The 23,990-nt window shown below is 41.4% G+C and overlaps 1 protein-coding gene across 4 annotated transcripts in view; it reads left to right on the forward strand.

Moving 5' to 3' along the window:
- TJP2 (tight junction protein 2) overlaps positions 1-23,990 on the forward strand; it is a 78,480-nt gene that overhangs the window by 29,685 nt on the left and 24,805 nt on the right. For 3 of the 4 annotated variants that reach the window (XM_047101795.1, XM_047101802.1, XM_047101809.1), the window contains exons 2-9: positions 8,859-8,912; positions 11,263-11,387; positions 12,812-12,914; positions 15,127-15,709; positions 19,393-19,496; positions 20,127-20,280; positions 21,751-21,859; positions 21,964-22,097. In XM_047101795.1, the coding sequence (XP_046957751.1) occupies positions 8,859-8,912; positions 11,263-11,387; positions 12,812-12,914; positions 15,127-15,709; positions 19,393-19,496; positions 20,127-20,280; positions 21,751-21,859; positions 21,964-22,097 (1,366 nt within the window). Of the gene's footprint in view, positions 1-8,389; positions 8,524-8,858; positions 8,913-11,262; positions 11,388-12,811; positions 12,915-15,126; positions 15,710-19,392; positions 19,497-20,126; positions 20,281-21,750; positions 21,860-21,963; positions 22,098-23,990 lie in introns of those variants that run through there. The other variant, XM_047101818.1, reaches the window with a different exon arrangement.

Consider the following 23,990-nt stretch of genomic DNA (forward strand, 5'->3'; position numbering starts at 1 on the left):
TAAATCATAAAGCCTGGTAGTAAAACACATACCCAGGAGCCCATCATGCACATCCATGGAGCCTCATGGAGATGGACAGAAAGTCCTTTCTCACTGTGCCTCATCCCTGGCTCATTTCATCCTGTAGTTTGTGGTTTTCATTCCCTTGCTTTTCTTTTTTTTTTTTTTTTCTTCATAGTTTTACCACACACGTGCATATGCATCCCTAAGGAAAAAATTAGTTTTGCTTTTTCTTTATTGTGGTAAAAAAAAAAAAAACAAACCCGCAGAACATAAAACTGAGCATCTTAACCATTCTTAAGTGCACAGTGCCATAGTATTGAATATATTCACGTTGTTGTGAAACACTGCTTTCTGAACTATATCAAAGTGATATCAGGCTCTGCACATTCTTCTAGATGTTTTTCACTCAGTGTTTTATTTGAGTTGCATCTGTGTGGCTCTAGTTTGTTTTCACTACTGTAGAATATCGCATTTTAATAATATATTATGATTTACTTGTCCATTCTGCTCTTGATATTAATTTGGGTTGTTTCCAGGTTTTGGCTTTTGAGAATGTTGCTGTGAATACTCTTTGTCTGTGTCCTTGTCACATATTCATACATTCCTCTTGGGCCTCTGCCCAGGAGAGAAATCACTGCATCATGGAATACGTGTATCTTTGGCTCTGATCCACGTAGGTAAAGCTCCTCAAGACTAAGCAACGGCTGAATACTGACAGCAATTCTGGGATCTGTACACAGCCCGGCACAGGTTGGGTGGGGCCCGAGCCGAGTGGCCCAGTTTGAAATGAATGAGCTGAAGCCCTCAACTAAGCTGCTGTAAGCTGGCAGCCTGTCCCCTGGGGGATGTACCAGGAGAGGATACTCTGAGGACCGTGTGACTGTGAGGGGTGCTCTCTGTTTCCCAAAAGGTGTTTATAGAGATGAGGCGGGAAAACACTCAGTGATTTTCTTTTTGGGCACACCTGTTGTAAACACTCCACGGGCTCTGGTGGTTTTTATTCACCAGTGTATCCCGAGTGCCACAAATCACAGGCTTGGCACATAGTGGGTACTTAATAAATGTCTTTGAACGAATGAATAAATGAGGGAGTGAATGAATGAAGGGGCTTCTCTGAGACCTTCATAAAAAGTCCCAGTTCTGTGGACTAAATACACAGTTATGGTATATTTTAATAGCTTTCAAAATAAATATTGAAATGTATTTTTACTTCAGGTTCCTCGTCCTTAAAAAATAAGATTTTAAATTCATCACTTGGTGTAACAACATATGTTCTTTTAAATACTATGTTTAAATAGTTAATAGTTTATGTCCCAACGCATTACCAATCCTAGGTAAAGAAGCCACTTACAATCTGATCAGTTCATACAAGTTGGTGAGATCTTTGGGCACGCGGCAAGGTCTGATTGATTAAAAATTTCAGTCAGTCCTGGGGCGCCTGGGTGGCTCAGCCGGTTAAGCATTCGATTTCAGCTCAGGTCATGATTTCATGGTCCGTGGGCCTGAGGCCCACGTCGGGCTCTGTGCTGATAGCTCAGAGCCTGGAGCCTGCTTCGGATTCAGTGTCTCCTCTCTCTCTGCCCTTCCCCTGCTTGCACTTTGTCTCTGTCTCTCTCTCTCTCTCAAAAATAAACGTTTAAAATAAGTTTTAAGAATTTAATTCAGTCCTGTTGGGGTGGCAGTGGTAGGAATAGGGGTTTAATTTTCTTTCTGATAAATCTAATTTAAATTACCCCTGTGGGCAGCACAGGGGTAGATTAGATAGTATAATCTCATTATGGAATAGTGAATTTCAAAAGCCAGGTTCATTCTACCTTGGGCAATATTTTAAAAATAAAGTTTTGTGGCAACTCACTTATTTGGCTAAATGATAAAAATTTTTAAATCCAAAACCTTTATTTTTTATTCAATTTTAGTTTTGTTTTTTTTTTTTAACATTTATTTATTTCTGAGAGAAAGAGGCAGAGCATGAGCTGGAAGGGGGTAGACAGAGAAGAAGACACAGAATTGGAAGCAGGCTCCAGGCTCTGAGCTGTCAGCAAAGAGCCTGAACAGGGCTTGAGCCCAGGAGCGGTGAGATCGTGACCTGAGCTGAAGTTGGCCACTTAACTGACTGAGCCACCCAGGCACCCCTAAATCCAAAACTTTTACAAGAGAACTTGTTTTTTTTTATTTTTAAAATAAAAAATGTATTCTATAAGTAATGTACTCATATAAAAATATTCTCTTCCATACCACAGCTCCTGGGGAAATTTTAACATTTTTTGGTATTTATTCTTCCCATCTCTTCCATGTATGGTTATATAAATACATATATTTATGACAATAAGAATGGAAACAGTGATGTTTTGTATATGGATTTCTCCCTATAGACATTTGAATATGATCTATATATGTAACCAATCTCCTATTGTTGGACATTTTAATTACCTATTAAAAATTACACTCAGCTATAAAAAAACTTATATGTTTACCTTAGTGTACTTGTGCAGATAATCCTGTAAAATAAATTGCTAGAAGTGGAACTGAATGATCAAGGGGTAATTAGATTTTACATTTTGATACTTATTGTAATATGCCCCCTGAAAGGTTTTTTATTTTTAATTTTTTTAATGTTTGTTTATTAAAATTTTTTTAACGTTTGTTTATTGTTGAGAGACAGACACAGAGTGTGAGCAGGGGGAGGGGTAAAGAGAGAGGGAGACACAGAATCTGAAGCAGGCTCCAGGCTCCGAGCTCCAGGCTGTCAGCACAGAGCCCTACGCAGGACTCGAACTCACAAACCATGAGATCATGACCTGAGCCAAAGCCGGACGCTTAAACGACTGAGCCACCCAGGCACCCCATAACATTATTTATTTTTGAGAGAGAGAGAGAGAGAGAGCGCGCGAGCAAGCTTGAGCCGGGGAGGGGCAGAGAGAGAGAGACACACAGAATTGGAAGCAGACTCCAGGCTCCCAGCTGTCAGCCCAGAGCCCCATGCGGGACTTGAACTCACAAGCCATGAGATCATGACCTGAGCTGAAGTTGGACGCTCAACCGACTGAGCCACCCAGGCACTCCTTCCCCCTGAAAGGTTTATACCAATTTATATTCCCACCCTTCCCACCAAGAGCGGATGGACCTGAAAATATAAAGCCAATTAGTTGTTCTTCTCTTTAATTGAAAATGTAGTAATCATGATAAAGAAACTTTTAAAAAATTGATGGCAGTTAAGTAATTATTTTCAATGCCTATGCATTTCATTGTGTTGATTCATTTAACCCAAATATCAACTCCATTTTTGGACATTTGTGCTCCCTCCCACCCCAGAGCAATGCCCATTCCTAGGGGTGATTGTTATGGTATTGGTTAGTTATTTCCTGATGGTTTTTATTTAAAATTTTTTTTACTTTCTATAATTTATTTATTTTTTATAATTTACCCAGGTCAGTTAGCACATGGTGCAACAATGATTTCAGGAGTAGATTCCTTAATGTCCCTTACCCATTTAGCCCATCCCCCCTCCCACAACCCCTCCAGTAACCCTTTGTTCTCCATATTTAAGAGTCTCTTATGTTTTGTCCCTCTCCCTGTTTTTACATCATTTTTGCTTCCCTTCCCTTAACGTTCATCTGTTTTGTACCTTAAAGTCCTCCTATGAATGAAGTCATATGATATTTGTCTTTCTCTAATTTCGCTTAGCATAATACCCTCTAGTTCCATCCACACAGTTGCAATCCTGATGATTTTTAGAAGAGTATTCTGGAGAAGGTCTTGTGTGATGTTTCTTCTTTTTTTTTTTTTCATTTAAATTTTAGTTGGTTAACATACAGTGCACTATTGGCTTCAGAAGAATTCAGTGATTCATCACTTGCATACAACACCCAGTGCTCATCCCAACAAATGCCCTCCTTAGTCCCCATCATCTAGCCTCTCTCCCACCCACCTCCCTCCATCAACCCATAGGTGTTCTCTATCATTAAGAGTCTTCCTGTGGTTTGTTTCCTTCTCTTCTTCTCCCCACCCCCTTCCCATATGTTCATCTGTTTTGTTTCTTAAATTCTACATTTGAGTGAAATCATATAGTATTTGTCTTTCTCTGATTGACTTACTTCACTTAGCATAATACATTCTAGCTCCATCCGTATCCTTGCAAGTGGCAAGATTTCATTATTTTTGAAGGCTGAGTAATATTCCATTACACACACACACACACACACACACACACACACACACACACACCACATCTCTATCCATTCATCAGCTGATGGACATTTGGGCTCTCTCCATAGTTTGGCTATTGTTGATAATGGGTGCTATAAAGTTTGGGGCACATGTACCCCCTTCAAATCTGTATTTTTATATCCTTTGGGTAAATACCTAATAGTGCAACTGCTGGATTGTAGGGTAGTTATATTTTTAGTTTCTTGAGGAACCTCCATACTGTTCTCCAGAGCAGCTACACCAGTTTGCATTCCCACCAACAGTGATGTTTTCTCCTAATGTGTAGGGATATAGCTATATTGAAAGAGGAATTGGCATCTGTATTTATTTTACCACAACTTCCAGGTTAATTCACCCTGTTGAAATTTGCCAGCTTTGAGGTAGAGTCAAGTGTAAGAAGATGAACTTGGGGAGCATGCATGCTAGTAAAGTCATTTCTAGTTGGTAGGTGATTGGTTAAGGCCACATTGAAACCTGAAGGTATCAGGGCGTTAGGAGGTGTTCTGTGGAAATGGAAAGAGAGGATCGAGATAATTCTAATCAACCAGGTTTCTGCTTACTATTTCCTTTTAAGAACTTTTTTTAAAATAGAAAACTTTATTAAAATCTTGGAAAACTTGCATTATACTGGCACACGTTGTAAATGCTGTTTTAAACACAGACTGCAACATTCCAGAGAGGAATGGTGGTGATAAAGCCCACCTAGCACACTAGACCTTATCGGCACTCAAGTTCCCAACCTGACCACCTCAAGGGTGCTGTCGAAGAGGCAGAGGGCCACTGACTGTAACAGAAAATTTCCTTTAAGAAAACTTTTAAGTAGTAGAAATCAGTGCTTTAACCACATTAACAAGTGATAAATAGACAGTGTACCCACTTCTTGGTTCATTGAAAAGAAAACCTTTTTGAGTGCCTACTCTGTGCACCCACTGCTGTTCTAGGAGAAAAGGGACGAAATGGAGTGAGTGAGATATAAAAATCTTACCTGAAAATCCACTTCCATTTTCTTTCAATTGATAAACAGTGGTTGGGGCGCCTGGGTGGCTCAGTTGGTTAAGTGTCCCACTTTGGCTCAGGTCATGATCTCACTGCTCATGAGTTCAAGCCCCACATCAGGCTCTATGCTGACAGCTCGGAGCCTAGAGCCTGCTTCAGATTCTGTCTCCCTCTTTCTGTCCCTCCCCTACTCATACTCTGTCTCTCTCTCAAAAGTAAATAAAATATTTTAATTAAAAAGAAAAAACAGTGGTCATGGTGAACAAACTTTTGTCACCATGCCAAAAGTCTTTGTCAAAAAGACGTATGGTCTTTTTTAATGTATACCTGTTTCAATGTGTTGTGCCTTCATTTAACCTAAACACAACCCCATTTTGGATGCTGATACCCATCCCTCCCCAGACCCCTGTCCTGCCACCATAGCACCTGGTCGTAGGTGTGCTGGTAGCATGCATCCTAGTTCTTGCCTGTTCCAGGACCATTTGTATTTTCTTTTTAACTCTAGAGGTGGTTTTTTTATTCTAGTTTTTAATCTAATAACTCTGATCTCTTTGAGCCAGATGGTATTAGCCATGGAAATGTCCTTTTAAAAGTGAGTACATAGTGGGAGGGTGAGCTAAAGGATTAGGACTTCCTCTCAATTTGACTAATCAGTTAGAGCTACTCAAGAGTAGGCTGCTTTACCTTCTGTACAAACAAAATTGCCTTTTCCTAAGCCCCTCTGCCAAAGGGAACAGATGATCTGCTCCAGTAGATCGGTTGATAGACTTGCCTTTTATGTTAAGCTGTGTTTTTCTCCCCAGTCAAGAGAGTTTGTTAACTGGGGAAAAAGGAAGCACATCATCTAGACATTTTTCAGTTCTTTACTCTCTCTCATATTAGTATCAGTGCAGGAATGGCAAATTTGATTTGAAAAAATTTTAATGTAAAACAACTAGTTTTCTTAAAATTATTTTAGTTTGTATATAAATACAGTAAGGCCTTTTATTTACGTATTTCTTTGTGTCCTTAGGTTTTAGATAGTCTCTTATTAAAAGACATAGAGCTTGATGGACCTTCTTGTTTTTTAAAAATTTTTTTAAACTTTATTTATTTTGAGAGAGAAAGCAAGCAGGGGAAGGGCAGAGAGAGAGAGAGAGAGAGAGAGAGAGAGAGAGAATCCAAAGCAGGCTCCATGCTGTCAGCTCAGAGCCCGACGCGGGGCTTCAATTTATGAACTGTGAGATCATGACCTAAGCTGAAACCAAGAGTTGGACGCTTAAGCGACTGAGCCACCCAGGCCTCCCTGGACCTTCTTGTGTGATTGTGATTACTCTTCTATATTCTTTCTATATTCTAGTTTGCATTTTACATTTGTGCTGTTTTTGTTTTTTTTTTTTCTAAGTTTCCCCTTTTGCCTCCTTTGCCTTGTTTTGGATTGACTTGTTTTGTTGTTTGTTTTATTTTTACCTCTGCTATGTTGGAAGTTATGTACTGTCAGTATTCCTATCGTGGTTACCCCAGAAAATTTAACATGTAGATTTGACTCAGTGAAGTTTAAAATTAATCAGCAGTTTAACTCTGCTCTTGAATAAAACATTTAGAGTAATCTAATTATGTTCAAGTCTTCTGGATTTACATGTGTGTTGTTTATACTTTGGCTTTGTCTTATTTGTATTAAGTCTAACAGGTTATACATTATTATTGTAGTTGCATACAGCTCAGGCTTACTCATGTTCCTTCTTGTGTTTTGGGTCTTCCTTCTGGGATTATTTTCCTTCTTTCTCAAATATCCTTTGGAAATTGTTTTATTGCTGGTCTAGGGTACTAATCTGTCCCAGTTTTTATGTTTTCAAAAAATGTCTTTTATACCCTCTAAATCAACATGTATTGTTAAAAATATTCTGTTAATTTTGGGCTTCCATCATTGCCGTTTAGAAGTCAGCTGTTACTCGGATTGTTCTTTTGTAGGTAATCTCTCAGGTCTAGACTGTTCTCAAGTCTTTATGTATTTTTTTCTGCCTTGAAATTACCATGTATTTAAAAGTGTTTTTTCCCCATCTCTACCACTCCCCCCCCCCCCATTTACTCTGCTTTTGATGTATTGGGCTTCCTGAACCTGAAAAATCTTTAATTCTGGAAGAGTCATTATCTCGTTGAGTACTGCATCTCTCCTGTACCCTTTCAGCATCTTGTTCAGGAAATCTAACCAGATACATTGTAAATAAGACTTCCTTGGTCTTAACTTTTCTTTCAGGATGTCTCACTTTTTAAATGCTTATTACTGTGTTCTGGATAATTTCTTCACATCTGTCTTCCAATTAATTACTCTTTTCAGGTGTGTACAGTATGTGGCTCACTCCACTGTTTATCTCAATTATATATTTTTATTTCTAAAATTTTTGTTTGCCTTTTTTCAGATTTCCTTGGTCATTTTTGATGTTCCCTTGTCCTTTCATTACATTTCCAATTTCCCCTTTTAATTTCTTATGATAAACATACATGTTATATCCACCTTTGAGTCTGTGATTGATATTCCCAGCATTTATAGTCTTTGGTCCTGCAGTTTCCTGTTTTAACTCTCACTCATGGTGACCCGCTTTGTGTGTGTGCGTTCAAATTGTCAACTTCTGTTCCTCAGATACTCATCTGGGGGATTCTCTGAAACCTGTGTTTAGTATGTTCCTTGGAGAGAAATTGCATTTGCCTCTGTGTCCCAGGGTGGTGCTCCCTTGCCTAACCACTTTTAGCAGGTTTTGAGGAGATGTGGTACTATCTGTAATAAGAATTTTAGTCTCAAACCTGTGTGAGTACAGGTCTGTTGGTAGGAATTCTCCAGGGAGATAGTTTTAGTTATTTCCGCTCTACTCAGAGCCAAGGAACATGCCCCTGCCATCTCCATCTGCCCGATGGAGTTTTTCCCCTACTACATCCACTTCCATCTAATCTCCCCCCTGTTTGGGTCCTACAGCTTATCTCTCTTCCCAGCCTTCTGTTGGAATGCCCGCTTCGATACTGGTTTATCTCTCTGGCTTTGAGCTTTCTTGGCATTTCTAGCCTTTAAGGATTTCTCCTCAAAGGCAGCCTGCATTTAATGGATTTATTATTAGTATTTTTAAACTGATAACGACTATTTTCAGGCTTTTCTGGACATTTATTTTGGAATACTGTCAGAAAGGAACCCCCCATCTATTTATGCAGGCATTTTCATCTTTTACACTCAGCAGTACCCATGGAGAAAAGGCACTCTCTGACAAGGCCAGGGATTCCTTTAGACATAAGATTTGCCTAAGAGGTCATCTTTGATAGGAGGAGGGGAGAGTGACTTAAAAAAAAGAAGTAAGTATCTGTTTAAAACTCTAGATTTCTTTTTAAGGGATTTTATAATGACTGCTTTGGAGTAGTGGTAATAAAAAAGTTCAACACTTAATATTTCAATTTTTTAGGGTCTATCTCTTACTATGTATTTCATTACTTTTCATTTGTTAAGACTACCATTTGATTAAAGGAGTGTTTGAAGATAGGTAACATAATGTTCCTAAAAAATATCAACTCCTTTTAGTGTGTAGAATGTGTAAGCTGGACTTTATATAAAGACATCTTGAATTACAGCTTTATTTCTAGCATTGAAATGTTTGTGGTTTAAACAAATTGGTTTTGCTCTTTGAAAACAGGCCCCAGGCATGGAAGAACTGATATGGGAACAGTACACTGTGACCCTACAAAAGGTGAGTGCTGCACAGTTCATATGTGCTACAGTCATATTCTCGAGCTCACGGGTCATGGATCCTATTCACTTTCGGCCACAGTGTTTCCCCCCTTAAGGTGGATGATGCATTGTAGCTGGCAGTAATTACTGCATTATCAAAGATTTGCACGCTATTATATTTTTTGGTTAAGGCCCGTGTAATAGAAAATTATAGAGGTTATTTAGTGTATTCACCTATAGCCAGACAGAACAGGTTATGAAGAAAGAGAAAAGGAGGGAAGAAATGGAAATAACCTCTACTATTTAAGGATGTTGAGGTAGCTTCTACAACTTCTATCTTTTTTATTATGACGTATTAAGTTCAAACTAAATTTTGAAACATTGGTTTGACAGAAGACATGGGTTATATTTCTTATCCCACTCATGATTAAAGGAGTTTTTTTTTTTTAAGTTTATTTATTTTGAGAGAGACTGAGACAGCATGAGAGGGGGAAGGGCAGAGAGAGGGGGAGAGAGAGAATCCCAAGCAGGCTCCATGCTGCCAGTACAGAGCCCGATACAGAGCTGGAACCCACGAAGCTGCGAGACCATGACCTGAGCCGAAACCAAGAGCTGGACGATTAACCGACTGAGTCACCCAGGTGCCCCTGTCCAACTCATGATTATATCAGGAGGCGCCGAGTTAATCAGATTTTTAAAAATCCTGCCCTCCTTCCCCATGGGACTGAAAGCCAACGTAAACCAGATAGAAAGGTATTTCACTTAATTTTTACGGCTTAATTTTTACGGTTGTTTCATGGGATTGCTCCTCTTGATTAAATGAGGTAATGCAGATAGCCTCTAGTACATGGAGTCCAGCACATAATGATTGCTTCATAAGTGTTAGTTCTAGTCCCTTTTACTCTCCTGACAGCAGATTCGAGGTGGGCATGATAGGTGTTAGCCCCACTTGAAACCAGCACAGCCACCAACAGTCTGTAAGTGATTTGTGTGCGGCTGGGCTGACCTGAGAAGCACTCGTGGTCCTGGGGTCTTATTCCATCAGCTGCCCTGGTCAGCATCTCTGTGACTTTTGTGGGCTCTGCTGGTCTTAGTCCTGCTCTGAATCCCTCCAGGCTCTGGATTGTAAGTTCCTAGAGGAGTTGTATGTTCCTCAGAGGGAGAGTTTTCCTTTAACCCTTAGAACTGTGAATTTTTCAAATCCTGACTTTAGTGAAAAGTTAGTTCCTGAATAAATGAATTAGTCCTGGTTGAAAAACACCCACGTCAGTGCTTAGGAGCTGAAACTTCCGGAGTTAAGTAACATGACATGGTTTCTTTGGATGAGTGCTTTCTCCCCTTGGGTCTTACTTCTCAACTCTGGTCATCTTCTGACTCTTCTCTGCGCCCTTCCACCAGCATTTCACATACCCCTTGAGTCGTGGGCCTCAAAGTGGCAACGATGAGAGACATTTTAAGTCTGGTATAGAGGACGGAGCTACCTCTGCATAAACCAACTACTAGGTGATGGTGCTGCCCAGTCCAAGGCCATGTAATCATGGGACAATCACCTAGCCTGTTTTGTGTTGGTCATTGTCACCAGTTGGCATAGTGGGTCCTATGTAGGAAAATGGGGGAAGACTTTCTTGTATTCTTGGAGTACATTTTTACGTAATCAGACCCTGATTTACAGTTATAGTCACATGCCCACATCATCTGCATGAAACTTTGGGAGCGTAGCTTTTTTAAACACTGAAATGAAAGGGTTATTTATGTATTATCCAGGTTCACTGTTTTACATTTCTAGACCAATTGTGAATGTAATTAGTCTGTATTTTCTGTCTTATATGTACACAGGAGTTTAATGTTTTGCTCTCTCATAACATCTTAAAACTGCTTATCTTCATATCTTCTCTTTAAAATCCATTTACTTCTTTTTTCACCCTATTAAAATGAAACCACCAGTTCACCTAACTTGGAAGTTAAAGTCATACTTTAAAAATAGGGTTTTCAGCACAGATTCAGTTGTGACTGAAACTCAGGCCAGGATATGAGAACAGGTATGATTGCTGATTTGAATAGCATATCCCTATTTGGACAGAAGATGTTATTTCCCATGGCAGCCCCTAGTGATAACTCCAGGCTGTTTTATCAGTCTTTTCCAGCTTTCACAAGACTGTTCCTTTTAGATAAGGATTTCCCTTTATAAACTTGTCAGCTAATCACGATGGTGCCTTATTTTGTCATTTGTGTCTGTGAGCCCTCTGCTCTTGAGCTGTCTCTGGTTATTGGTTTGACCTTTATTTTACTGAGTGCTTGTAATAAATCCCAAAAGCCACTTACAGAAGGATTTTTATTATTTTAATTTTTCTCTTAACTCCAATGAACAGGATTCCAAAAGAGGATTTGGAATAGCAGTGTCCGGAGGCAGAGACAATCCCCACTTTGAAAATGGAGAAACATCAATCGTCATTTCTGATGTGCTCCCCGGGGGGCCCGCTGATGGGCTGCTTCAGTGAGTGTCCTTGCACCCCAGCCCCTGCCCGCCCCACTGGTTGCTCCTAGACAGGGTATGCACTTAAAAAAACAAAACAAAACAAAACAAAAAAACCAAACTTGCATATATATATATATATATATATATATATATATATATATATATATATATACAAGAATTGAGACCATAACATATCATGCTTTAACAATCCCTAAATCTTCAGAGGAAGGAGAGCAGTCATTTCTACAGGAAAAGAGTAATAACTATCACAACTATCATTCCTAGGCTTAGGAATCATTTCTGAATGTGGAGTACAAAATCAGCATGCTCTCCTCCCGGCCCCTAGCAACCCAACCAACACTTTATACTTATTTTACCTTCTATTCATTAAGGATTTAATGAGGATACTTTGGCTTAATGATGATCTGATTTGTGTTTTTTTTGTTTTGTTTTGTTTTTTGAGAGAGTGCACACACAAGCAAGGGAGGGGTGGGGGGGGGAGAGAGGCCGGGGGGGGGGGGGAGAGAGAGAGAGAGAGAGAGAGAGAAAGAGAGAATCTTAAGCAGGCTCCACGCTTAGCATAGAGCCCAATATGGGGCTCGATCTCACGACTTTGAGATCGTGACCTGAGCCGAAATCAAGAGTCAGCCACTTTACTGACTGACGTACCCAGGCACCCCAATGATGCTCTGACTTATAAGAGGGATGTGGAAACTGGGAAAACTTACTACATGAAAACACAGGTTTTCCAAATGCCAGCCTTCTGTTCTGAAGAGATCATGCCATTTTTAAAAGAAACCTATCTAAGTTCCCTCAGGACAGTTTCTTAGGTCAGAATCTAAAATTAATTATATGACTGTCTTGGCCAGAGAGCTCAAAAGTTTAGGATTTATTGGCATATCAAGTCTGTATATTCGTATCTAAGTAGTCTTTCATACAGAGAGCAGTGTAGGATTTAAAAAGTGATTTTGGGGATGAGGTAAGTAAGAGGGTTCTAATGACCTCAATATTTCCTTAATAACCTCAGGCAAACTCCTGACCTCCTCCCCTCCATAAAAACACAGGTGGATATAAACCTGCTCTGGGGGCTATCTTTAGACTTCCTGAAGTCCACCATGCACCGCGGGCAGGGAGGGCCTAATGCAGAAGTTCCTTTTGTGCCTAGACCTTGCCACTGCCTAGTGCCTCCCGGAGGGACCCTTTGGTATTGGTCCCCCACTGGCCTCCCATAGACAATGTCAAAAGTGGGCTGAGCGGCTTGTGTGTTCCTTCCTGGGAAGAGTTCAGATTGAGTTGACCGATTCGGCCTCAGGAGTCGTCAGACACTGAGCCTTTTAGTAAGCATTTTGGGTCAATTTGTTGCTTTTATGTGTTCCCAAATAAACGATTTACAGTGAATAGATGGGAGTTTTTCACGTCTTCTTTTTATTTTTTGTTTGCAGAGAAAATGACAGGGTGGTCATGGTTAATGGCACCCCCATGGAGGATGTGCTCCATTCATTTGCTGTTCAGCAGCTGAGAAAAAGTGGGAAGATTGCCGCCATTGTAAGCTCTGGGTTTGCTTTTAGCTTTGTCTCCGTAGCATCTTGTTTTGTATGATCAGAAGAAAATTACCACTTGCTTTTAAACACTTGACAGAATTTAGGGGCTGCTACTTCTTGTTGCCCCTGCTGTGGGGTGATGTTACGGATGATGTAAATATGTAAGTAGTCTCTCCCTGCCTTTTCCTCATGCTGCTAACTTCCAATGACTCTGGTATCTGAGGGAGTTTGCCTTAGGAACCAGGCTGGACAATCCTAAGAGAATTCCCTAGATTGAGAACACTTGTAAAACAGTATTAATTTGGAAAATAAATTTCTGCTCAAAAACCCTTTTGTAAAGGCCCACACAAGATCTGTTATATCTTTTTTTAATTTTTTTTTTTTTTTAGTGTTTTTATTTATTTTTGAAGGAGAGAGAGAGAGACAGAGCATGAGCGGGGGAGGAGCAGAGAGAGAGGGAGACACAGAATTCGAAGCAGGCTCCAGGCTCTGAGCTGTCAGCACAGAGCCCGATGCGGGGCTCGAACTCACGAGCCGTGAGATCATGACCTGAGCTGAAGCCAGACACTCAACTGACTGAGCCACCCAGGCGCCCCTAGATCTGCTGTATCTTAATAAACTACAGTTTCTTAGGAGATACTGGCGGTCTGTAGCATTCATTCATTTGCTCAGTCATTCATCAGCAAACGCTGGGTGAGCAGCAGCTATGAAGATGCCACCTGAGCCTGGAGCAGGGCTGTGCTTCAGGGAGTGCCTACTCGAGCGAGGCAAGTGGACACACGAAGCCAGAAGTGGAATATGGTGTGTTTAAGGACAGTGCTAGGGAGATGTACTGGGTATGTGGTATTTAATTTTTTTCCCAACTTCATATTATGAAATTTTTAAGCAAAAAGAAAAGTTCTAAGATTAGTGTAATGAACACTTCTATATCTTCTACAGTTTTGTTTTTTTTTCTTAATGTTTATTCTGAGAGAGAGAGAGTGTGCACACAGATGTGAGCAGGGGAGGGACGGGGAGAATCCCAGTCGGGCTCTGCCTGTCACAGAGCTGCTCTCAGCGCAGAGCCAGGAGAGGGGCTGGATCTCACAAACCGTGAGATCATGACCTGAGTTGAAATCAAGAGTCAGACGCTTAACTGCTTAAACACTGAGCCACCCAGGCACCCCTCTTTTACACTGTTAATATTCTGCCATCTTCACTTGAGTTTTTCTTTTTTAAAATGTTTATTTATTTATTTTGAGAGTGGGGGCACCCGCGTGTGAGTGGGGGAGGGGCAGAGAGACAGAATCCCAAGCAGGCTTCAGGCCCACAACCATGGGATCATGACCTGCGCTGAAATCAAGAACTGGACGCTTAACTGACTGAGTCACCCACGTGCCCCACTTGATTTTTCTTTCTCTCTCTCTTTTCCTTTTAAGTTTATTTTGAGAGCGCAAGTTGGGGAGTGACAAAGAGAAGGGGACACAGGACCTGAAGCAGGCTCTGTGTTGACACCGGACAGCCTGACATGGGGCTCAAACTTCATGACCTGAATTGAAGTCCAATGCTTAACCGCCTGAGCCACCCAGGCGCCCCTCCACTTGATGTTCTTATGTATATAAACACGTATTTTCAGTAAACCATTTGAAGGAAAGCTGCAGATACGACAATGTCAATCCTACTTACTTCAGCATACATCTCCTAAATAAGGACATTGTTTTACATAACTATAACACTATGAGGAAATTAATGACTTTAAAGTATCATCTAATACCCAGTCCATATCCCAAGAAGTTTTCAGTAGACTTTTCTTCTCCATCCAGCATTCCAGTCAGGGCTCAGGCATTGCATTTGGTCATTAATCTCTTCAATGCCTTTTAATCTAGAAGGGTCCTTCTTTCTCTCTGCCCTCTCACTACACTGTCCCCTCCCGCTCCATTACTGACACTGACTTTTGAATGAATTAGGCAGTTGTATCCAGAATGTTTCAATTTCTGGATTTTCATTTTCATAACTTAGTGATTTAAAGTCCCTTGATACTGTTCAGAACACTGAGTAGAAGCAGATTTTAGAGGCCCTGTGTTCAGAGTTATACTCATGGTCTTATTATACTCAAGGCTTAGTGAGTTGGCGGGGACAGAGTTTTACTGAAAGGAGAAGCAGGGCTGGGCTCTTAACCCTGCATTCTCTGTAACTGTGCTTGTCCTGCATCCCCCCTGCGTTTGCTTGAATGACAGGTGGTCAAGAGGCCCCGGAAGGTCCAGCTGGCCCCACCCCAGGGCAGCCCGTCTGTCGGTGAGGATGACCGCGCTTTTGACGTGATGGACGAGTTCGACGGCAGAAGTGCCCGCAGCGGGTACAGCGAGAGGAGCCGGCGCAGCAGCCACGGTGCGCGCAGCCGCAGCTGGGAGGACAGTCCGGAGAGGGGGCGGCCCCACGAGAGGGCACGGAGTCCCGAGCGCGAGCGCAGTCGCGGCCGCAGCCTGGAGCGGGGTTTGGACCACGACGACTATGGGCGGGGCCGAGAGCGCAGCCGCGGCCGCAGCCTGGAGCGGGGTTTGGACCACGACGACTACGGGAGGGCCCGGGAGCGCAGCCGCGGCCGGAGCACAGACCGGGCCTACGACCGAGCTTACGACCGAGCCTACAGCCCGGAGGAGGAGTACGGCCGCAGGGCCCAGCCCGATGCCCGATACGCAGCGTCCCGGAGCCGCAGCCGTGAGCACTTGCACTCCTGCAGCCCCAGCCCTGAGCTGAGGGGGCGGCCGGACTCGGACAGGCCCATTGGGGTTCTTCTGGTGAAAAGCAAAGCAAATGAAGGTAGGCATGCTTGCTGAAGAAGAGCACTATTACAACAGCTAACTCTTACGTGGCACTTACTGTGTGCCAAGCACTGACCCAGATGCTTTGTGCCAGCTGGCTCATTTCTTCCTCGTAACCACCGCATGTGGGAGTTACTTATATCTGCGTTATGTAGACAAGGAGACTGAGGCACAGAAAAGTTCATTAACTTGCACAAAGCTGTGTCACCAATGGCAGAGCCAGGCTGCAGAAATGTGGCTTTAAACTCCTAGGCCAGGGGTTCTCAAAGCAGCCTATGCACCACCTGGACACTCGCAGTAAATGCAGATTCTCAGGCCCCAGCCCAGCCCCTCCGAGTTGAAACACGGAGAGAGACCACAGAGTCTGTGTGTTAACAAGCTCTCCTGGTGAGCCTGGTGCAGCTTGAGTGGTGAAACCATGAGAGTAAATCAGACTCTAGCTGATCTTGAGCGTTTGCTCTGTGCCAGGCCTGCGCTGAATAAATAACTCTTAATCTTCACCAGAGCCCTGTGTGGTAGGTAGGAGACTTCACTCCTGTTGCCCAGTGGGGAGCATCGTGGTGCAGAGAAGTTTTGGTGTGCCCACAGATGAGGAGGGCCCTGGTCCAGCCTGCCTGTCCCACACTGCATTCCTTGGAGCACTTGCACATGGTTCAGCTCATCCAAAATTCACTAAAGCCCCACGTGGCAGTTAGAGAAGCCAGCAGTCCCTTAGTTAGGCGAGGATTGGAAACTTCAAGAAGGGAAGCGACTTGCCCACATCTTGAAGCCAGGAAGTGGTGAGCCAGAACACAAATTGCATCTCCTGGAAATAGGGAGATGATCAGAAACAAGTAGGTGGATGAACAAGGCTTTAGAGCCAGTGCGGAGATGTTCCCTGCATTGGTTCTTGGTTCTGACTTTTTAAATTACTTGTCATATATCTTTTATCTCTGTTTGTTCTTTACTTCTCCTTCCAAGAGGAAGAACAATGAAGAGCACCCAAGAATGCAAAGTTAACTTCTTGCCCTTTAGGTTGGGAGCTGACATTTCACATAGCCTGTCTGATGAGAGGGTTTGTTTTGTTTTTACTTCTAGTGGAGCACAAAGTTGAGTCTAGAACTAGGTGCCCATCGAAATACCTAAAGAATAACACAAGGATGTGAGTAATGTGCTATGCAGAGTCCAGTCCCAGAAAACAGAGGAGTGAGTCGAGACTTTCCTATCTCTAAGGAATGCGCATCTTAGGAGGTTTAAGGATTCTACAGAATCTTTACAACCACTGATAATGATATATTAATTTATCAACCTACAAGAATTATAGAGTAAAAACCATCCTGCTCCCAGATTAGAAGATGGACTGGAGAAATTTTGAGAAAGATGACCTGGCATGAGACCTCCCTCAGAGAGGCCTGATACACCTTCTATAGGACTGGTACTCCAGGTTCTTGAGTTACCCAAGGTAGTGCTTTTCAGACTTTTCCTTCTCTTTCTCTTCTTTGCCTCTTTCCCTTTCCTTTCCCTCCTCCTTCCCTTCCACGGCAGAAAGAACCACATCTTGCAAACAATCACGGATGCATCTTCATATCAAAAAACTTGAACAAACCTTTCATGGAACAGTACTTATTCTGTGTGATGCATTCTGAGAGGTTCCATTACATTTTAAAATACTGTTCATAACTTACTACATTGATTTCAAGACTCACTAATGAATCTTGAAAAGATCTTGTCTGTAAGAGACGCCTAAGTCATGCCTGGTCTTAGTAATACTATCAAGGATAGAAGGGGCTATGTCCCTTTGTTGAGACAGCATTTTATTCCTCCTAGGCCATTTTGTTACTTAAACTTGGAATTCATTGGGGGGAAAAAAGTTCCAATTTTTAAAAGATAATTTTGCTGTTTGTTAGGATTACACAATAATTTGGCTGTCACTGGCAAGAGTTGCATAAAAACTAATCTTCAAAGAAATCTAACAGTAGGAAAGACCTATATTTGACTAATAAAAATATCCATTTGAATTGCCCCGTTGCATTTCCTGGGCACCAGATAGCTTTGCTGGCACGTGTCTTAGAAGCTGGTCAACTCATTTTTTTCTCCATTTAAGAGATGCCCATAATACACCAATAACAACCTATTTGCAACTGTACAGTAAGACTGCAGTTTTTAAGAGGATAGAAGAATTGACACATGAGAAACAAGTCATCACTCAAGCTGTCATAGCCTTCTGTGCTGGGCTGTGAGGCTGTTTAACCAACAAGGAACTGTCATCCATGAAAGAAGATGCTGCTTACCCTTATTCTTTCTCATCACCTTCCTAAAGGGGTGGAGATGGACCTCAACTTTTCCAATTGTTGTCGTAAGATCTGATGCTAACTCACTGTAAAGCACTTAAAATTTATTTTAGGGGACAAACCGGTAGTTGCCAGAGGGGAAGTGGGGGCGGGGGGGGATGGCTGAGATAGGTGAAGGAGATCACTTACCATGTTGGGCACTGAGTAATGTATAAAATTACTGAATCATTATATTGTACACCTGAAACTAATAGAACACTGTATGTTAATTATACTTGAAAAAAAACTTTAAATCTACTTCATAACTTTTTTAAATGGTAGGAAGTTACTTTGTTTTGAAATTGTAAGATTTTGAGTCCAGAACAATAACAATAAATTTGAAGGTGCCTCTTTTTAAAACCTGCTGGGTTGTGGTTCCTAAAACAGCAAAAATTTATCCTTAAATTAGGTATTTTCATAAGTCTAATAAGTAAAATCAGAAGAGTCTGAATAGTATTTAAAATACTTTTCACTGTGCATATTTAGTAAATACAGTGTTTTTTCTTTTCAGAGCAATCCAAAGTTCACAAACACCCTGAGTACACAGGTTTTACTTCAATACTTTATTGCTTGGCTTGGCTTACTGACCTGTTTTCTTCACACACTGAAATTTCTTCACTGCCAAACCCACACAGCTAAGTCATTACACATGAAGGGTATACCACTTTCCTTTCTGTAGGCAACTGCACTGTCAGCAGAACATCTTTATTGAGATGTACTGAGTTGGTTTCTTTGGGCCCCATTTTGAAAAGTGTTAATTTTAGAGCAGATACTCATATAGCCTTCACCTAGTTTTTCCATTTGTCAACATTTTGCCACATTTGTTTTCTTTCCCCTTCTTTTCTCCCCTTTCTTCCTTCTCTCTTCCTCTTCCACACCTCTTCTATCTCTCAGTGGTTTTTTGGAACCACTTGAAAGTAAACTGCAAGGGTGACCCCCTTTAGCCCTAAATATTTCAGCAGGTATCTCCCGGGCATAAGAACATTCTCCCATATAACCAAAATGCCATTGTGGGTTCTTTAGAAAATTAACATTAATATCCCTTTTAATATATTGTAGTGTGGTTCATTTTGAAGTTGCTCTAAAATAACGTATCCCCCCTCCCACCTCTGTCCCATACTGGATCCAGGACCTAGTGAAGGTTCATGCGTTGCATTTGGCTTTTATGTCTCTTTCAATCTAGAACAGTCCTTCTGCCTCTTTTGTTTTTTATGTCAATGACTTTTTTGATGAGTCCAGGCTGGTTGTCTGACAGAATGTCCTATGTGCAAAATTAATTTTTCATAAATATTTAAAAATTGACCTAAGAACCAGACTAAGTGTTCTGAACAAGTTGATGAAATATGTGTATGTTTATGTGTTTGTCTTCTAGAGTATGGTCTCCGGCTTGGGAGTCAGATTTTCATAAAGGAAATGACCAGAACTGGTCTGGCAAATAAAGATGGCAACCTACATGAAGGAGATATAATTCTCAAGGTTGGTGATACAGGGTAGAGAACAACTGAATTCATGTTTATTTTTCTAGTCCAAATTTCCTATTTGAATGCTGATAGAGTGAAACTTTGATGAGATGGGAGTCAATAATAAGACAAAAGCTGGGAAGGGCAGTGGGGTGAGATTTTTATCACAAAACCAGACATGGAGATTTGTAATAGTGTCATGTTAGTTTTTTAAAAAAAATTCATTGAATACTTTCTTATTCCCTGTTTATTTAAAGTTTAAGCTCCTATTCCCTAAACTAAGGAAAGATGAGAGGGAGAGTTGGTAGTACATGAATGTTGAATGTTTAATAGTTTCTGTAAACCTCTCCAGTCAGGAAACATGTTCCAGTAGTAAACCAAACCATCGTCTTGAGCTTGGAAGTTAAATAAATTAGCAGAGTAACTTAAGTATACCACAGCTCTCTCATGCCTGTCTTTGAGATCCAGGCATGCAGGGTTATATTTAATTTAAAGGATAATCCATTTTTATTCAGTCATCCTAAAACTCATGTTGTTTGAATAGCTGAGCAAAGACTTTACACTTTTAGAAGGGCAAAATGCAAACTTTCTATTTTGCTGTGAACAGCTGCATCACATGTAACATGACCATTATTCATAAACACAGATAAATGGAACTGTAACTGAGAACATGTCTTTAACGGATGCTCGAAAACTGATAGAAAAGTCAAGAGGAAAACTCCAGCTAGTGGTGTTGAGAGACAGCAGGCAAACACTCATCAACATCCCGTCGTTAAATGACAGCGACTCAGAAATAGAAGGTAAAGAGGGGGAAGCCTGTGAGCTTGGCTGGAAACAAGGAAGGCTGTTGCTTTTCCATTCTCACTGTAGCATAGCCATCCAGCTGGAAGTTAAATTTACAACAAAAGCTTCTGTTTTAAAATTTAATTCGGATAAGTGGTGGTTATTTTCTTACTAAAGTGTCTGCTGATACTAGTTTTCCAATATGAAATTCAGGTAGACTTGTGAACTCCTCAGTGGAATCTGTTTTAGGCCACTGAAAAAAAAACTTGTTCGTAAAAAATATATGTGTGAGTGGCTCAAAGACCTAACCACATCCATTTGTAAATTGTTCAGTCTTGTACTTTCTTGCATATGTTTAAAAAGCGGTATTAATATTTCAAATAAACGGAAGGTTATATGGAAGATAGCTAAACAGTCAGAATGGCTGAATATTGTGGTATTCATCAATTAGCAATCTGTGTCATCTCTTCTGTCTTAGGAAGCAATACTCACTTCTTAAATCTGAATTACACATGGGGTCACATTTTAACAATGCAAAAACTTACCAATAAAAATAAGTAGGTATGATACTGACTAACCATCTAGTACTGCCTTTGTGCAGAAGAACTTGGAAAATATTAAGTACTCAAGTTTGAAGACAGACATGTTGATTTTTTTTTTAAGTTTATTCATTTTTGAGAGAGAGAGAGAGAGAGTGTGAGTGGGAGAGAGGCAGAGAAAGAAAGGAACACAGAAGCCGAAGCAGGCTCCAGGCTCCCAGCTGTCAGCACAGAGCCTGATGCACAGCTCAAACTCACAAACTGTGAGATCATGACCTGGGCTGAAGTTGGATGGCTAACCAACTGAGCCACCCAGGTGCCCCAGCCATGCTGATTTTTAAAAGAATTACTTTATGAAACCGTACAACTTAGGTTAACTTCCATCATATCAAAAGTCTAATCATTTGGTTACTGCTATGAGTGCAGTGCAGGAAAACAGAGCAGGAGAAATAATCCCAGTATGCTAAGAGCTTATAGGTTATTTACTTGCTATTTCAAGTGTGATCCTTAGCCCATTGGCTGCATGAGCCTCTGGGAGCTTGCTGGAATCACAGAATCACAGGCCTGATTGTGTGCTAGAATAGCTAGTCTAACAAGATCCCAGGTGATTCATATGCACATTTAAGTTTGAGAAGCACTGCTCTGTGTGGTTAAAAATGAGTGGATACATGTATAATCCAGTAATTGAATTCTGACTCCTCAGTAGCAGCTTTGACGGAAGGTGTAATGAAAGAGGAACATAAAATTCTGAATTTGGCTTCCTCTTTATTAATTAATGTCTTTCCCTTCAAAGGCTCAGATTTGCTTCAAGGGAAGACTGCTAGACTAACAGCACATTTACTCCTGCCTCTTTTCCATTTCTCATATTGGCTTACCCAGAGAATAATATCACTTCTGGTACAGTCTTCAATATCTTAATAAGAAGTCTTTTCTTATTTTTGAAACCAGATATCTCAGAAATAGAGTCAAACCGATCATTTTCTCCAGAGGAGAGACGGCAGCAGTATTCCGATTATGATTATCATTCCTCAAATGAAAAGCTGAAGGAAAGGCCAAAGTAAGATGGTGTATACTTTCCCTCATGCGCGACACCGTGAACGTACACACATACATTTTACAGATCTGTTGCATTATGAGACATTAACATGATGTGTGCTTAAGTTCAAGAGAGGACATGCAGAACAGATGGTCCAGGATGGGCGCCACACCCACTCCTTTTAAGTCCATGGGGGACGCTGCAGCTGCACTTGGCACAGAGAACAGCAAGGAACCCAAATACCAAGAGGAACGGCCAGGTGAGGCTCCTTGTAAACAGCTGTGTTCGGAAGTATGTGCTTGGTCATTCCAGAGGGTGGCCAGAAGGAGAGAGAACTTATTAAGAAATCATTCAGATATGTGGAAGAGGCACTCCAGTCTCTTTTAATATTAAAAAAACTTACAAGAATAATAGCCCTTACCATATGCCAACAGATTGGTCACATTTTTTAAATATTTCACTATATTTATGGTCTTTGTGTTTCCCATCTCTGATCCCAACCTGAACTGCTCTGCTCTTAACATTTCTGACACCAGGGGCGCCTGGGTGGGTCAGCTGGTTGGGTGTCCAACGTAGGCTCAGGTCATGATCTTGCAGTTCATGAGTTTGAGCCCCATATTGAGCCTGCTGCTGTCAGCTTGAGCCTGGAACCTGCTTCAGATTCTGTTTCCCCCTCTCTCTCTCTGCCCCTCCCCCATTCTCTCTCTCTCTCTCTCTCTCTCTCTCTGAAAAATAAATAAACATTAACATTTCTGACACCAAACGTGTGGGTTTCTTCCCCTACTCAACTACCAATTCTCGAATTCTCCAGACACCAACTGATCATCCTACAATTCACTTCAGTCCTGGCACTGGCTACCCAGAGTTGAGTGCCGACCCCACAGGTTAAGCATTCAGTCCCATAAGATACCTTCACTGCAGACACCACTGCAATCTCCAGGTGCTCCCTATACTTCTGACCAAATCAGCTCTGAACCAAGGGTTCCCATAACCTCCTCCTCACTCTGGTTTGATCATTTGCTAGACTGGCTTACAGAACTCAGGGAAGCACTTTACTTCCTATTACTGGTTTTTATACGACAGAGGAACAGCCAAATGGAAGCAAGGTATAGGGTGAGGGGCACAGAGCTGCCAGGTGCTCTCCAGGCGTACCACCCTTCCCAGTATCTCAGTGTGTTCACTGACCCTAAAGCACTCCAAACTCCATAGTTTATGGATTTTACGGAGGCTCTGTCATGTGTGTGATCAGTTATTAACTGAGTCTCTAACCCGTCCCCTCCCAGATGGTGGGGAGGTAGGCTGAAAGTTCTAAGCTTCTAATCATGGGTTGCTCTGTCTGGTGACCAGTCCCCATCTTGAGGCTATCGAGGAGTAATCTCTTTAGAGACAGAGATAGAGGAAATTCCAAGAGATGTAGGACTTGTGTCAGGAACTGAAGGCAAAGAGGAAAGATAAGATTGTCCTGGCACCCATATCACTCCGGAAATTACAGGGATTTTAGGAGCTCTGTATTAGGAACTGGGGGCAGAGACTAAATGTATATATATATATATATATATATATATATATATATATATATATATGTGTGTGTGTGTGTGTGTGTGTGTGTGTGTGTGTGTGTATATATATATATATATAGACACATTTAGTCTCATATATATATATATTTGTTTTATTTCCTTTATTTTTATTTTGAGAGAGACAGAGAGAGCATGAGCAAGGGAGGAGCAGAGAGGGAGAGAGAGGATCCCAAGCTTGCAGGGCTCATGACTCCGGGCTCGAACTCATGAAATTGTGAGGTCTTGATCTGAGTTGAAATCAAGAGCTAGACACTCAACTGACCGAGCCACCCACGTGCCCCCCAAATATATATATTTCCAATCCTGTCACAGTTAAATTTTGTCTTATTTGATTAACTGAAGTCCTTTTGTTTCCCACTTCTGATCTCAACCCCATCCTCCAGCCCTGCCCCGTTGCCCTAAAATTATCATCGTGATTTTACATAATAAATATTTATTGATGGTAAGGGCAGATTTATGTGGTTTTTAAAGTATATTAAATGTTCTTTCCCATGTGACTGTGCACCTGGGATTTTGGAAGTTTCTTACCTCACTTATTTTGAGAAACTATTCGTACCTGCTAATGCCTCCAA

Source organism: Lynx rufus, unplaced genomic scaffold, assembly GCF_022079265.1.
Source record: "Lynx rufus isolate CCGP_SWC_20201006 ecotype Redwood Valley unplaced genomic scaffold, mLynRuf1.p SCAF_10, whole genome shotgun sequence".
In the NCBI taxonomy this organism is placed as follows: Eukaryota; Metazoa; Chordata; class Mammalia; order Carnivora; family Felidae; genus Lynx; species Lynx rufus.